Source organism: Dendrobates tinctorius, unplaced genomic scaffold (assembly GCF_039654945.1).
Source record: "Dendrobates tinctorius isolate UK_male_01 unplaced genomic scaffold, ASM3965494v1 ptg000312l, whole genome shotgun sequence".
Taxonomy (NCBI): Eukaryota; Metazoa; Chordata; class Amphibia; order Anura; family Dendrobatidae; genus Dendrobates; species Dendrobates tinctorius.
In genome coordinates, this window is record NW_027361979.1 from 4,438,765 (window position 1) to 4,453,531 (window position 14,767).

Below are 14,767 nucleotides of genomic sequence, written 5' to 3' on the forward strand. Positions count from 1 at the left end.
GTGAGATTCCTGGGCCGTCTTACATGCAATGCTATTTTGAGGTTCAGGCACAGATTTTCAATGATGTTCAAATCAGAGAACTGTGAGGGCCATTGTAAAATCTTCAGCTTGCGCCTTTTGAGGTAGTCTATTGTCAATTTTGACTTGGGTTTAGGATCAGTATCCATTTGTAGAGGCAGTCTTCTTTTCATCTTCAGCTTTTTTACAGATAGTGTTATGTTTCCATCAAGAATTTGTTGAAATTTCATTGAATCCATTCACTCTACCAGTGAAATGATTAATCCACCCCCATGTTTATTGGGTGGTGAGATGTTCTTTTCCTGAAATTCTGTGCCCTTTTTGTCCACACATACTTTGATCATTGTGGCCAAAGAGTTCTATTTTAACTCATCGGGCCACAGGACTTGTTTCCAAAATGCATCAGCCTTGTTTAGAATTTTATGGTGAGAACGCAGGAGTGTTTTTTTCTGATGACTCTTTCATGAAGGCCATATTTGTGCAGGTGTCTCTGAATAGTAGAACAATGTACCTAAACTCCAAAGTCTGCTAAATATTTTTGAAGGTTTTTGCAGTCAAGCGGGGGTTCTGATTTGCTTTCTAGCAATCTTATGAGCAGCTCTCACTGAACTTTTACTTGATCTACCAGACCTTATCTTGACCTTCACTGTTCCTGTTAACTACCATTATTTAATTACATTTCACGCTGAGGAAAGGGCAACTTGAAAACTTTAATTTTCAGAGTGCTTGGCAGCTGCTTAGAAGAACTCATGGCTGTTTTTTGGCACAAGGTTAGAGGAGGCTGGGTTTTTATGCTAAATCTATTTTATTGAAAACAATTAGACATAACAACATACAAGACAACAAACAGTGTACACCAAGGCATCTTAGGTTACAATATAATTATTCTCTTATAAGGACGAGATATCTTCTGGTTCTAAGGCTCGTACCTCCTCTGTTGAATGAAATCGGTGTATATTCATTAGTACTGTCAGGTATCAGAGGACAAACGTGTTTCATCCCATGGTTTGATAATCTCAACTGTATATGCATCTGTTATACATTGTTGACTCGTAGTCAGATATCAACCTGAAGAGATGTCACGCCGCCCCGTGTTTCACTAATAAACGAATATAAAGAATAGTAACTACAAACTTGTTTAGCAATGTCTCACATGTAACCAGTATAGGTGTACTTCAAAAAACGTTGAGAGAAAAAACTAAGAAAGGGAAATAAGAACCTCGTGAGAGGTATAGCGGGGAAAGGAAAGAGAGAGGGTGGGAGGGGGGAAGGGGAGAGCGGACCTTGGGCCTCCGAGTCGACCCTTAATTTGCTTCCTGGATCAGGCGGGATAATTCGGAAGTTTCCTTGAATAATATCCAAGGCTGCCACATACGGATTAAACGGGTATTATCTCCCTCCAATTCGGCCATTAATTCCTCCATACGGAAGATGTCAGCAAATTCTGTCACCCATTCTGCCATAGTCGGTGGTGTTGTTGTGCGCCAATGGCGTGGAATTACCATGCGTGCTGCGGTAATGCAAAATCTGAGAAGGTTTTTTTTCTGAGTGGATATGGGACCTGGAAGGATTGATAGGATGGCAATTTGCGGGGAGGGGGGAACATATGGTCCAGAAATCTTTTGATAAGCTCCGAACACCTTTACCCAAAAGGGTTGTATAGCGTGACACTGCCACCAAATATGGAATAGCATGCCTCTTTCGGACTCACAGCGCCAGCAGGTATCGTCAACTGACGGATAAATTGACTTTAGTTTGACAGGGGACAAGTACCACCTGGTCAGTATCTTAAAATTTTTCTCCTGTGCGCCCCCAGCCGGAGACATTTTATGTGTAAAAAGATAAGCTTTGTCAAGGTCTTCAGCTGAAAATTTATGTCCCATCTCCTCCTCCCATGCCTGGACGTAACCCGGAGCCACATCCGAGTCTCCTGAATGAAGTTCCTTATATAAAAGAGAAATCAGATGAGAAGGAGGGTCTTGTTGTGATAGTAAGTTTTCAAACCACGTCGTGGGGGAGTGAGAAGAACGATCGCCCGAGTGTCCCTGGATAAATGATCTCAGCTGATTATATTCCAACCAGGAAAGTGTTCCCCCAAGATGGAGCCCTCCCCTCTATCAACACCTGTCCCAGACGCAAGTCAGAATTTCTATGCCAACCCAGAAATTGGTCTCCGTGACGCCCTGGAGGAAAATCTGGATTACCAAATATTGGTGTCAGCGAATTCAGAGCGCTGATCAATTTCTTTCTGGTTTTAACACGACTCCATAACTGCAAAACTTCTCGAGTCAAGAAGCCTGTATTTCCCTCAGACTCATCTGTGACCAAGTCATGACGTCGGATCCACGGGAGGTGGCGCAACGGAACATTAAAAGATGTCTGCACCAGCTGGACCCACTGTTTGGAGTGGTGACCGAATTGCCAATCAAACGTGCCAGTATGGACGCTCTATGGTATAACTCAAGGTCAGGGAGGCCTGCGCCACCCCTGGACTTTGGGGCAGTCAAGATAGAATACTTTAGACGGGGTTTAAAGGTCTGCCAGATAAACCGGATCAGTGCCGATCTAATGGTCTGGAAGAATGTTTTCGGCAGTACAATCGGGATTGCCTGAAACAAGTATAAAAATCTGGGTAGAATATCCATCTTAAGTGAGTTCATCCTTCCAAACCATGAGATATTCTTTCGTCCGTACTCTCTCTCAAGCGTTTCAAGGTCGACTCTAAGAGGGGCAGGTAATTTAATTTGTACAGGTCAGTCATGTCGGAGGGAATTTGAACGCCTAGGTATTGAATAACCCCGACTCTCCATCGAAAGGGGAAGTTTCCCATGGTTCTTGCAAGCTCTGTCTGTCCCAAAGATATATTAAGGGCTTCGGTTTTCTGAAAATTAATCTTAAAGTTGCTTACTGCTCCATATTTGTGAAGCTCTTCCAACAATGATGGAAGGGTAATGTGAGGCTGGGATATATACAGAAGGAGGTCATCCGCATAAAGAGAGACCTTATAATGAACATGGTCTACCCATAAACCATTTACAATGGGGTTCTTCCTGATCGCCACCGCAAGATGTTCCATAACTATCGCATATAGCAGAGGTGACAAGGGGATCCCTGTCGGGTTCCATTCCCGATGGCCATAGAGTCCGACATTGCCCCGTTGACTTTAACCCTCGCCGAAGGGCCGGAGTAAAGAGCCGCGATCCTATGTAGGAAGCGACTCCCCAATCCTATTTGTCGTAAGGCCGAAAACATGAAGCCCCAGTGTACACGGTCAAAGGCCTTCTCTGCATCAATCGACAGCAAAGCCAATGGTTTAAGTTTTGATTTAGCATGTGCAGTCAGGATAAGGGTTTTACCTATACCATCTCTCGCCTCTCTTCCCCGTACAAACCCCACCTGGTCCGAGTGTACCACTGAAGGAAAAAGAGGGGCCAATCGATTTGCTAAGATTTTTGCGTATAGTTTTACGTCGACGTTAATGAGAGATATTGGACGGTAATTGGTTACCACTTTAGGATCTTTCCCCGTTTCGGTATCACCGTAATAAAGGCTTCTAAAGATTGCGGGACAAATGGGGAGTCGATCGCGATGGAATTAAACACTAGCGTCATAATGGGATTAAGTTGTTCACGAAACATCCTCTGTCGTAAAATCAGTATCTAATGGTGTCGTCAAGTCTGTGGCCAATGTCGGAAGGGTTGTTCTATGTGTGGTTGGGGGTCTAGAAACGGATGAGGGGGCGATCCCCATCAATATTGTACAGTGTGTTAATAACGCCGCATTATGTCTAAAATTTCCGTTGGGTTTGACGTTGTCTGGCCACGATGTCGCTGGAGAGATGGAATATATGAGGTCTGGTTACGGGGGTGTAGAAATCTAGCTAACAAGCGTCCAAATTTATTTGCCTGCCCGTATAATATGCTCTTAAAGCGATTTCTTTGATGTCGGGACTTCTCATTTAGCAAGGACTTCAGATCGTCTCTGCATTTGATCAGTTCAGTCAGCCTCTCCATCTCCTTATCTTTCTTGTGTTTCGTCTCTAATGTTAATATCCTCTCCGTGAGGTCCGAAATTTCCCTACTTTTCATTTGTTTCAAGCGAGAACCATGTTTAATTAGAACCCCTCTAAGGACGCATTTGAGAGTCTCCCACTTGATAGGCATGGCAGTGGTGTCATGTGTGTGATCTTGTATGAATTCTGCTATGGTAGTCTTAACGTCGGCCACACAGGTAGGGTCCTTTAAAAGGTTCATTCAGTCTCCATGTCCACTGTCGTGTCACTGAATCAGGAGGACTAATATCCAGGAATATTGGAGCATGGTCCGACCACAGGAAACTTCTAATAGATGGCCTCGGATCCCACGCTAATGCACAATGACTAAGGAGGAAAAAAATCTATTCTGCCATATGAGTTATGTGGTGTGGAGAAGAACGTATAATCTTTCCCGTTGGGGTTAAAAAGTCTCCAGACATCCGTAAGACGCAAGTCATGAAGGTCTCTTTTCAAAGAGGACAGCTGACGATGAGATAGGTAAGATTTTGCTGCAGAGGAGTCTAATGTCGGGTTAAGAGTCAGGTTAAAGTCCCCCCCCAATATGACAACCCCCTCAGCGAAATCAGCCATTGTCTTTAAGAAGGATCTAGTGGCTCGGATTTGGTCCCGGCTGGGGGCGTACCATCCTGCTATAGTATAAGTTGTCGAGAAAATCTGAATTTTCAAGATCACATACCTGCCCTCCGTATCGACCAATGTGTCCAGCATTGTATGCTGTAAAGACCTGTGGAGCGCTATAGACACCCCTCGGGATCGTGAGTCCGGGTTGGCACTATGGAACCAGGTTTTATAATGGCGATCATGTATATTAGGGATATGTCCACTCTTAAAGTGTGTCTCCTGCAGATTCAGCACGTTTACTCTTTTCTTGTGCATACCATATTTAATTTGTGACTGCTTCTGCGGGATGTTAAAACCCCTAGTGTTCAAAGAGCCCAATATAATCTTTTGCATGGCCTTCTTACCCGGCATTGTGTTTGTAGTCCGTTGTCAAGAACACAGACTTCACCGAGAAGGGTGGGTCAGCCTCGGAGTCCGGTGCCCGCTATGAGGAGGGGAGGAGGGAACTAATAGAGGGAAGTAGGTACAATCAGAGAAAATAGGTAGGAGTTAGAGAAACAATAGTACAAGAAGATTATAACAATACGAGTGTGGATAGACACACTCTAAAAAACAATGTAGAACCAAGTGGAGGTTATTGTTAATTGCTGCGTGCCTCAATGGCCAAGCAGCCCTCTGGGGGGTAAGTGTACGACAGAAGAAGAGTCGGAGACGCCGTCTCCTCCGGTTTCCAACCCCATTATGATGTATCAGTTGCAACCTCTAAAACAGTGAGTCTGATGGGTACCAGCCATATACAACCCAGTCTAACTGTGGACCCATGAGTCGTGACCCATCCCATTTTGTAATTACTTTCAGTATCATCAAAAAATAGAACCCAACTAAGTCCGCCATTGTTTAAAGGCACCCCCATCTATAATCCTGAAACAGCATAACATTTAGACAGCAAGTCTATCCTTTAGACTAGGGTGCCCCATCTTAAACCACTGATAAAGGCTTGTGGGAGTAGTTATTTTGAAGGATTAACTGCCTAAGGGTGTGAGTGGGCATCAGATAGTGTAAGTGTATTTACATTTTAGTTCTGTATTACTCGTAGTAAAGATCCCCGAGTCCCACCCCCGTCCGAAAGTATGTAGACCTATGTCAAATCGAATAGAAAAAATTGAATTGTACAATACTGGATAATCAGTCAGCTTCTTCCTCTCTTAAATATGCACGCCCACGTCCATTGGGCCGTCTTCCACGTCTACACTGACGTTGAGGATCTGGGCCTCCGTGAGGGTCTTCCATTCTATAAAACGATGGTAGGGTTGGCCACTCAGGAATATCCACCTCAGGTATATCCAGGGCGGCCGAAAAGGCTGGAATGCCGCCAGGGTGGCTCAGTCGGTGTACTCTGCCTCTCTTCTGAACCCGAAGACAAAACGGAGATCCCCACGTGTAGGAAAGTTCACGTTGCCGCAACTCCTCTAGAAGGGGACGGAGAGCTCTGCGTCTTTGTAAGGTCCATCTGGACAAATCTGGTAAAAGCTGTATGCGGGTGTCCAGGTGGTTTATGGACTTTGCCCTCCTGGCTGCCCCCATGACCACATCTTTAAGTTGGTATTTATGTACCCGGCAGATCACATCTCTCGGTGGGTCCTGCTCGCTAGGGCGCTGGCCCAGAGCTCTATGGGCATGATCCAATTCCAATGGGGTGTCTTGGGACCTATCTAATATCGAGTTGAAGATGCCTCTCAGAGTGGAGTTTAACTCCTGGGGAGGTATAGATTCGGGTAGTCCCCGTATTCTTATGTTGTTCCTACGTCCCCTGTTCTCCGAATCATCCAGCATTTCTGCTAGGGTCTGTATCTGTCTGGCTTGAGCTGCTGTGATATTCTCCTGAGCTTCCATTCTTTCATATAGGGAGGCCAGAAGCTGGTCATGAGATTCAACTTTCTCCCCACGTTGTTGGATATCATCTTTAAGTATGGAAAGTTCAGCTTTATAGGAAGATTCCAAGCGGACAATATACTGTTCCATATCTTGTTTCGTCGGGATGTCTTCTATTTTGCTATATAGTATGTTAAAATCGACTCCCATGGGTGTCGTGGATTGCCCCACGAACAGAGGGGCCGATGTCCCGTATTGTGGTGGTAAGGATGTGTCCATTTGGCAGACAGAAAGTGAAGCTGCGTTAGATGGCAGTCCAACCTGATGGGTAGGTAACATAGCGTGATCTGCTTGCCTTCTTATCATGGGCTCCGCTTCCCTTTGTACTGATGGAGTACTGGAGGCGTTAATGAAGGCAGTAGTATTGTTATCTGGGGGGTTAATAATGTCTCCCTGTAGGCATAGCGTGGGGAGTTCTGCAGAGGTCTCCCCAGGCTTCTCGCCTGTCTCACTGACACATGGCTGTGTCGGTATGTCCGCGGGGTCTCCCTGTGGGAGACGGATCCCCAGGGGCTCAGCAATCGTATCCCGGGGAGAGCGCACCGGCATCTGCGAGGCCTCCGCGGTCGCACCGCTAGATCCCCGAGGGGTTCCCCCGTGTACCTTCTTCTCTCCTGTCTCCTGTGTCTTGCCTCCCTTCACCGGCTGGGGCGGCTGCGCTCCATGCGCCGCGTCCATCATGGCGCCTGCTACTTTCCTTCTCCCCGCTCCCGAGAAGTAGCGGGAGATGCTCTGGGGAGCCTTGTCGGGCGCTGTGGTACCGGTGGACACACTCCCCTTGCCTTTCCTGGTAAGCATCGGGGTAGAGGGCATTTGTAACGGTCTCTTTTCTGATTAGTTACCGGTATAGGAGCGGGAGCCTCTCCAAAGCACGTCCTCACTGCTCGCCTGCCATGCCACGCCCCAAGGCTGGGTTTTTATAAAGCTGGGAAATTTGCATCACCTGGCCTTGCCTAAAAATGATAAAGAACAAGCCATAATCCTAACAGGCTAATTTCTTTCCTCTAGAATTACAGGATGACCCCTTAACACCGTTGCATGTCTAGGTGTAAAAAGATTAATAGAAATACAGGCCATATATTGAACAGTGTGGTATCTCCGTCTGACTTCTCATCTATCTGTGGGTTACAAATTGTGGCATTTGAGACCTCCATTCAACTGTTTTGGCTGTCTGCTACCCTAGTTCTTGAAACTATTTTGCAGTAAAAACAAAAATACAGGCCATATAGTGAACAGTGTGGTATCTCCGTAAGACGCCTCCTCTATCTGTCACACCAAAATGTGTGACAACACGACTAACATTCTGGAAACAGGGAAACAACATATCTGAGAGAAGTATGAATTCTTCTCCCTGAGTATGGAGAGAAAAGCTGAAGATTAGCCATATTGAATGACTAAGCAGCAGCTAATCCTCAGGCAGATCTTCTGGCATTTATACACATCTGCACCAGAATTACAAGTGTCATCCTCGGAGATCTGCCATTGATCCTCTTGTAAACAGAAATCAAATTTGCCAAAAAATGGTGAACACACCCTTTTACTCATACAGAGCCGATAGGAGCTGTGGCTAGAAAGCAAATATCTATAACTTTATCTTTTGTATCATTGGTTAAAGCTGTAGCCCTTAAATGTAAGAATTTATAGTTTAGTGCTTAAAATGCAAGAGTTTACAAGGCAACCTTCCCCCACAGGGAGCCAAAAACCAGATCCCTGCCAGCCATTTATGTCATTATTTCTGACAAATCATAATGAAATCCAGGCAGATACTCAATCACTGACTGTTTTCAGCAGTTCTGGTATTCTTTTACTGATTCTGATTATTAACTGTAATTATTTAGTTTAGGCCTGACTCCGTGACCACTCTTTTGGAGATTTTTTTTTTTTAACAACCTACATTAAATATGTCAATCATTATGTTACATCAGGCAGAATCTGGTCACGATTTATGTGCAGATTTTCACGGAAAAGCTTCAGTAAATACACTGAGAATATCTGAATTATGGTAGGCTTATGTAGTATTATCTTAGGTAGAATGAGAATAACAGTATGTAATGTACATATTATTATAGTAGGATTCTTAAAAGAATTTGTATATTGTATTAATTAACTATGTCATTAATTTAGATAATTAGAATAACTAATATTAAAATTGATTAAACGGATAAAATGCGTAAAATAGGTTTATTGGTATCCTACTTTTACTGGATTAAATACCAGTGCATGCTATGCTATCCTAAAGATAAATAACAAATGCAAATGTGTCTGAAGCCTCAATAATAGGATTTCATTTTTAGATTTTTCAGCACCGCACAGTCCAGCTCTTTTTTCCCCATTAGTGCAGTGTAGGTTTATAGTAAAGAATAATGTGGAGGCTTGTGTATACCTTGTGTATACCTGTTTTATTTGATTTATAAACTCTGGGTTATCTGCCATCTTGATTCCTTTATCCTCTCTTATGTGGTTTCCCTAAAGCAAACTACATTTCAAATGATGCTAGAGTCTCATAATGATATTGCTTCTACGCAGTTCTTGTACAGCAGAGTCTCAGTGTCTCCTATGTGATGTATATAGCAGAGTCTCAGTGTCTTCTATGCGATGTATACAGCAGAGTCTCAGTGTATCCTATATGATGTTTACAGCAGTCTGTCTCCTATGTAATGTATACAGCAGAGTCTCAGTGTCTCCTATGTGATGTATCTTCAACCTGTCTCATCTTCTATATCACTTGTATATACAGCAGAAATAATAGGTCACATTCATAAAATTCTCTAACATAAAAAGCATCCAATCACAGCACAGCTTTCACTTTACCACAGCAGTTTGCAAAATGAAAGATACTTTATGGTCGTCTTTGCTGCCCATAGCCAACAATCACATTGCAGCTTTGACTGTCCAAAAGCAAAATAGAAAATGAAAGCTGCTTTGTGATTGGCCGTTATGGGCATGAAAAGCAGTTTTTCATTTAGCCAGATACATAAGGCTTCACCAATTCTTTTTTTAGCTACATGGGAGAAGCTGAGTGGGAAGGGAAGGAGCCAGAGTGCTGCAAAAGGGAATTTGATGTCATTCTGTAGGTAGGGTGAAATAAATTACACAGCTGGAAAATTGATAGTGAGTAAGCATTATATTTGCAAAAAAGCTGGAGTGCTGCTTTAATTATGATTAAACAGTAAAGGGATATTGTCATCCCAAATTGACAGTTTTATCAAACTTTATAGCCTTGTAGGGGATATAGACATTCTAAAAATCACACCTATAGGGCACTTATTGCTGAAGTTTAATCTAATGTAATGATCAGCTTGCCCAGTGCACCGAAGAGTGCACTGGCTTTACTGTACATGCCCAGCCTTCCTCACTTGTGGCTTTGCTGAGCTTATTTTGAGACAATGCACACTCCAGGCAAGCCAGTGCTGTCAATCACTAGTGAGAGAGCGGGAACATCAGCCTCCTGGTCCTTAACGGGTTAATGTCAGTTTCTGCAGAATTGTGGCAGTGATTACAACACTAAAGAGATATTTCCAGGGGCTTTACGCCCTCCAATACTTTGTGCTTAGTTTATACTGACCGTTTTGGCTGACAGACTCCCTGTAACATAACACATTGAATATCCATTCTTATATATGTGTATGTGTTCATTTGCTCCACAGCTACGCACTGATTCTGAAAAACGCTCACTGGTTGAGAGTGGATTAAGCTGGCACAGTGAATCTGAAGAACGAGGCCCACGCAGGATGGAGTATGACAGTGGAAGCCTAAAGTCAGAGCATGGCTCATCCCGCTGGCGCAGAGATAAGAATGATGATACTCCAAAATCTGATGTTAAAAAACCTGTCAGTCTAGGACAACCATTGCGGAAAGGAAAAAACCCTCCAGTTGGTGTTACATCTCCCATTACCCAAACAGGACAAACAGTTTCTAAAGGAGGTACTAAATGCTCGTTTTATAGATCTGCTTAGGATACGTGCACATGTTGAGTATTCGGATGCAGACATTTCTGCGCCATTTCTGCATTTCTCGGAAGGAAGAATGCAGTGGACAATATGTGTTTTTTGATGCATTTTTAATTTGTGTTTTTTACCTGCATTTTTCTTCAGCAAGGATTGCTAGTTGTAGCTTATAAAGCTAGTTGAAAAAAAGCTTATATAAATAGAAGATAGATGGATGGATGTCCGGCAGAAATATAATTACATGACCCCACAACGCATTTTCTTGTCTTGTCACAGTGTCTTGCGTGTGGAGCTTATTGTACATCTATTTACCTAATAAACAAATAAAAAAAAAGCAACTTTTTTTAACCAGCAAAGGTAAAGCAGACAGCTGTGTGCTGATATCAGGCTGGGAAGGTATCTGGTTATTGGGCCCATCCCAGCCTAAAAATAACAGCCACAGGTGCCCCAGACCTGGCGCATCACATGAGATGCGCCAATTCTGACGTTTTTACCAGCTCTTCCTGATTGACCTGGTGCAGTGGCATTCGGGGTAATGGTAGCTGGGGTTGATGTCAGCTGTGAATTGTCTAAAAACACATCTGCATTCAGGCCCAGGGGTTAATAATAGAGAGGTGTCCCTCAGACACCCCCATTACCAACCCAGTAATAAAAAAACACACATAAAAAAATACTTTAATGTAATAAACACTGCCCACACGTTCTCATTTTCAGACTGTTTTTATAGCATCTTTGACTGCATTGAAGTCAGTTGGTAAAAAAATGCTGAAAGAATTGACATGCAGCAGAATTAAATCTGTACCAAATCTGCAAGTCACAAATAAGTAACGTGTGACACTTCAGGGTTCTCATTCACTCTGCTGGCATCAGGAAATCTTCAGATTTTGTGATAAATCCGCAAGGCAAGAACACTGCAAAATCGCAACGTGTGCACACAGCCAACGTTAGCAATTTAAATATTAAATACAGTGGGGAGTTTTTGTAAATATTCCTGTCCTATTACTAACCTTTTAGGACATATTTGACTTTCTTAAATTGACATAATATATTTATATTTATATGGGTTCCCCAGATTAAAAGTGCCCAAACCACGGGCAGCATGAATCAGCCTGACAATGAGATTGCTGCCGGGTGAGTTTTACGTTGAAATGCTGCTGCATTTCAGAGAAAACATAGTTTGAGGAGTCAGCTGATGACGTCCCTGGCTGGCGCTTCCATGCTTTGCTCCGGTTGATTGATAGGTCTCTCCCTATGTACACACAAAGAGGAGACCTGTCAATCAACTAAAGTGGGGCAGGGAGAAGCTGCCGGGGATTTCTTTGGACTAGTACGGTCTCTACCTATGAGTGAATGTAATCAGATAAGGTGTTATCTGAGCATGCTCGGCGTGCTCAAAAAATGTTCCAGCTCCCGTGGCTACATGTCTCGTGGCTGTTCGACAGCAGCAACACATGCAGGGTTTACCTGTTTGTTAGATAATCTCTGCATGTGCTGTGGCTGTCCCAGCCGCAAGACATACAAGGGCGGGAACTCGAACATATTATTCAAACACACCGAAGTCACTCAGTTAGCATCAGAGTATGCACAGATAACACCTTATCCGAGGACGTTCGCTCATCACTAGTCAGCATTCATTTACTCAGATGTTCTCTTTAAATTAAAAGTTGCCTACTGGCAGCAATGCAGCTAAAATAAGTAAATGCGATGCGCTCACCCTTTATACTTCATTCCTTCTGAAAGCCATATCCCAGATCCTCCCTTTTTACATAGGCTGCAGCCGCCACATCCCATGTGCCTGACATAACCACTGCTGGGATAGGTGGAGCAGTTAGTTCCTAATTGCTGGCAGCTGTAGTCCCATTGTCCTTCCAGACATATTAGCATTAAAAAACACACGGTTCAGTCCAGCAGTGAGATGATGCTGCTATATCGAACTGCCAGTTAAGTAGGAACGACCCCCACCCGGCCCCCCAGCAACCACTCAGGAACTATGGAGCTGTACACTTTGAAAGTATGATGATGGGACCAACTCTAAATCTGTAATGCATGTTAAGAATGATAACTAGTTAATTTGAGTTTAATTTCTTGTTATACAACATATTTGATCCTTTTGATCCTTATTTGATCTTATTTGACTTGTGTTATTTTTCAACAGCTAAGCCTGAACAGAAAGCAACTGATAAGTGTAAGCTGACCATAAAAACTGCTGGGCTGCAGAGGTCATCTTCTGATGCAGGACGAGATCCACGCTCACCTGATGCCAAGAAACCACCCTCAGGTATTGCTCGTCCAGGGTCAACTTTTGGCTACAAGAAACCCATTGCACCTTCTTCTCCACTCACTGGTAATTCAGCAACATTAGGAAAAACTCCAAAATCTTCAGGGATTCCTGTGAAACCTTCTTCAGGGTCTGTAAGTGGAAACCGGAAGACTAGCTTAGATGTTTCAGGGGGACCAGAGCCTGGATTCCTTTCTCCATCTGCCCGCACAAATATACAGTACCGTAGCCTTCCGCGGCCTGCCAAATCTAGCTCTATTAGTGTTACTGGAGGTAGAAATGCCAGCCGGCCACTGAGCAGCAGTGTGGATGCAAGTCTTGTGCCAGTGCAAGGAAAGCATGTGGGGACACCATCTTCCCGTCTTAAAGAGCCATCAAAAGTTGGTGGAGGGCGACTGGGGGTGAACCAAACTGATCGTGAAAAAGAGAAGGCTAAAGCAAAGGCTGTAGCTCAAGACACAGAGTGCCGAACAAACACAAAAAATGAAGTAGAAGTAAATGTGAAGGAAGCTGCATCAACTACCCCTCAGAGGTGGGCCTGGCTTACTGAAAATGTCTTCATATTTTATCTATATGTAAACCTTTTTTCCTTGATTATGCTCATTTTTAATCTTTTATCCTAGGGCAATCACAAAACCTTTCATGAAGACACCAACCTTATCAAATCTAGATAAAGTCAACTCAAACAGCCTAGATTTTACTCCTTCTGTTCCAGAATTGCCAAATAAACAGCTAGAATTCCCTACAAGTGTTGCTTGTCTGACGCCAAGCCCCGCTCCTATATTAAACATCAATTCAGCCAGCTTTTCCCAGGGACTGAGTAACCTTAGAATGTATCCAAAATTATCAGGGTTACACCGTAGTATGGAGTCACTCCCACTCACTATCAGTGTCCCTCCTGCCCAGTATGCTGGAGATGGAAATGATCAAACACCAGATACTGGATGGAATGATGGCAATCTCAAGTCTCCTGCACCAGAGAGGTAATCTTATTTTTTTTATTCCTAAAATTAGTTACATTAACATTTAATTGATTCATTTATATGAAGATATATGTGCAAGAAAAAAGTATCTTTGCATAGTATAAGTTGCTGTAGTATTTAGAGTTCCACAATTGGATGTGTTAAAAAAATGTTCCTGTGCTGAGATAATTTTATAAATGTGCCCCTGCTGTGTACTGTGTAATGGCAGTTTCTGAGCACACATGGTCTGATCATACCACAGCTCCTGTACAGTGGGGGGAAGCAAGAGAGAGGATACAGACAGGACAGCATGGGGTTGCAGTTGCTGGTTTCTGGAAGGAAAAACAATTCCCTGGCTGTTTAAAAGCATGTTATACCTCACAGAAAGTTGGGCAGGCAGCAGCTTTCATTTTTTATTTTATGTTTGTCCTTTTATTTAGTTATTCCACATATTTTGCAGAGAGTATTTAGGCATGGTATTAAGATATTTTAATGATACACAGATGGTCTATAACTACTTGTTTCTGAAGGTGTTAGGCCATATTTTTCACCACTGTCTAATTTTCAGAGAGCGCATGCGTAGACTCCAACGGTCTTACACAACCCATTATTTAGCTTTCTTTGTGCCTGTAATTTGAGCCAAAACTGTGACACATTTGTTTGGCGTGTTGTGTTGTGTTGTGCTATGCCATGCCCCTGTGCCAGAAAGCCACCCTCTTTTTCCTGGCCCCAGGCCCCAAGGTGCCAGAAGTGTTTACGACACAAAATATGGCGGAAATCTTTTTTTTTGCTCAGAAATTTACACACTCAACTTAATAATTATGCCTTATTTATAATAAACAGTCCAGGCTGCCAATAATGTTTACCATGACTTTATACAGGTATCGGGTATACCTTATTTTGATAATGTATCTTACTACTATAGTCAAGCTTTTTTATTTATTACTTTAGATGCCCACCTATGGACCATATTGAGCTTGAGTATGCACACCTGTACTCAAAACCGCACACCATA

The 14,767-nt window shown here is 43.3% G+C and overlaps 1 protein-coding gene across 4 annotated transcripts in view; it reads left to right on the forward strand.

Moving 5' to 3' along the window:
• Positions 1-14,767, forward strand: part of NAV1 (neuron navigator 1) — a 241,865-nt gene that overhangs the window by 78,432 nt on the left and 148,666 nt on the right. For all 4 annotated transcript variants that reach the window (XM_073561056.1, XM_073561054.1, XM_073561055.1 and 1 more), the window contains 3 exons: positions 10,213-10,489; positions 12,668-13,322; positions 13,414-13,773. In XM_073561056.1, coding sequence (XP_073417157.1) covers positions 10,213-10,489; positions 12,668-13,322; positions 13,414-13,773 — 1,292 coding nt within the window. The remainder of the gene's footprint in view (positions 1-10,212; positions 10,490-12,667; positions 13,323-13,413; positions 13,774-14,767) is intronic.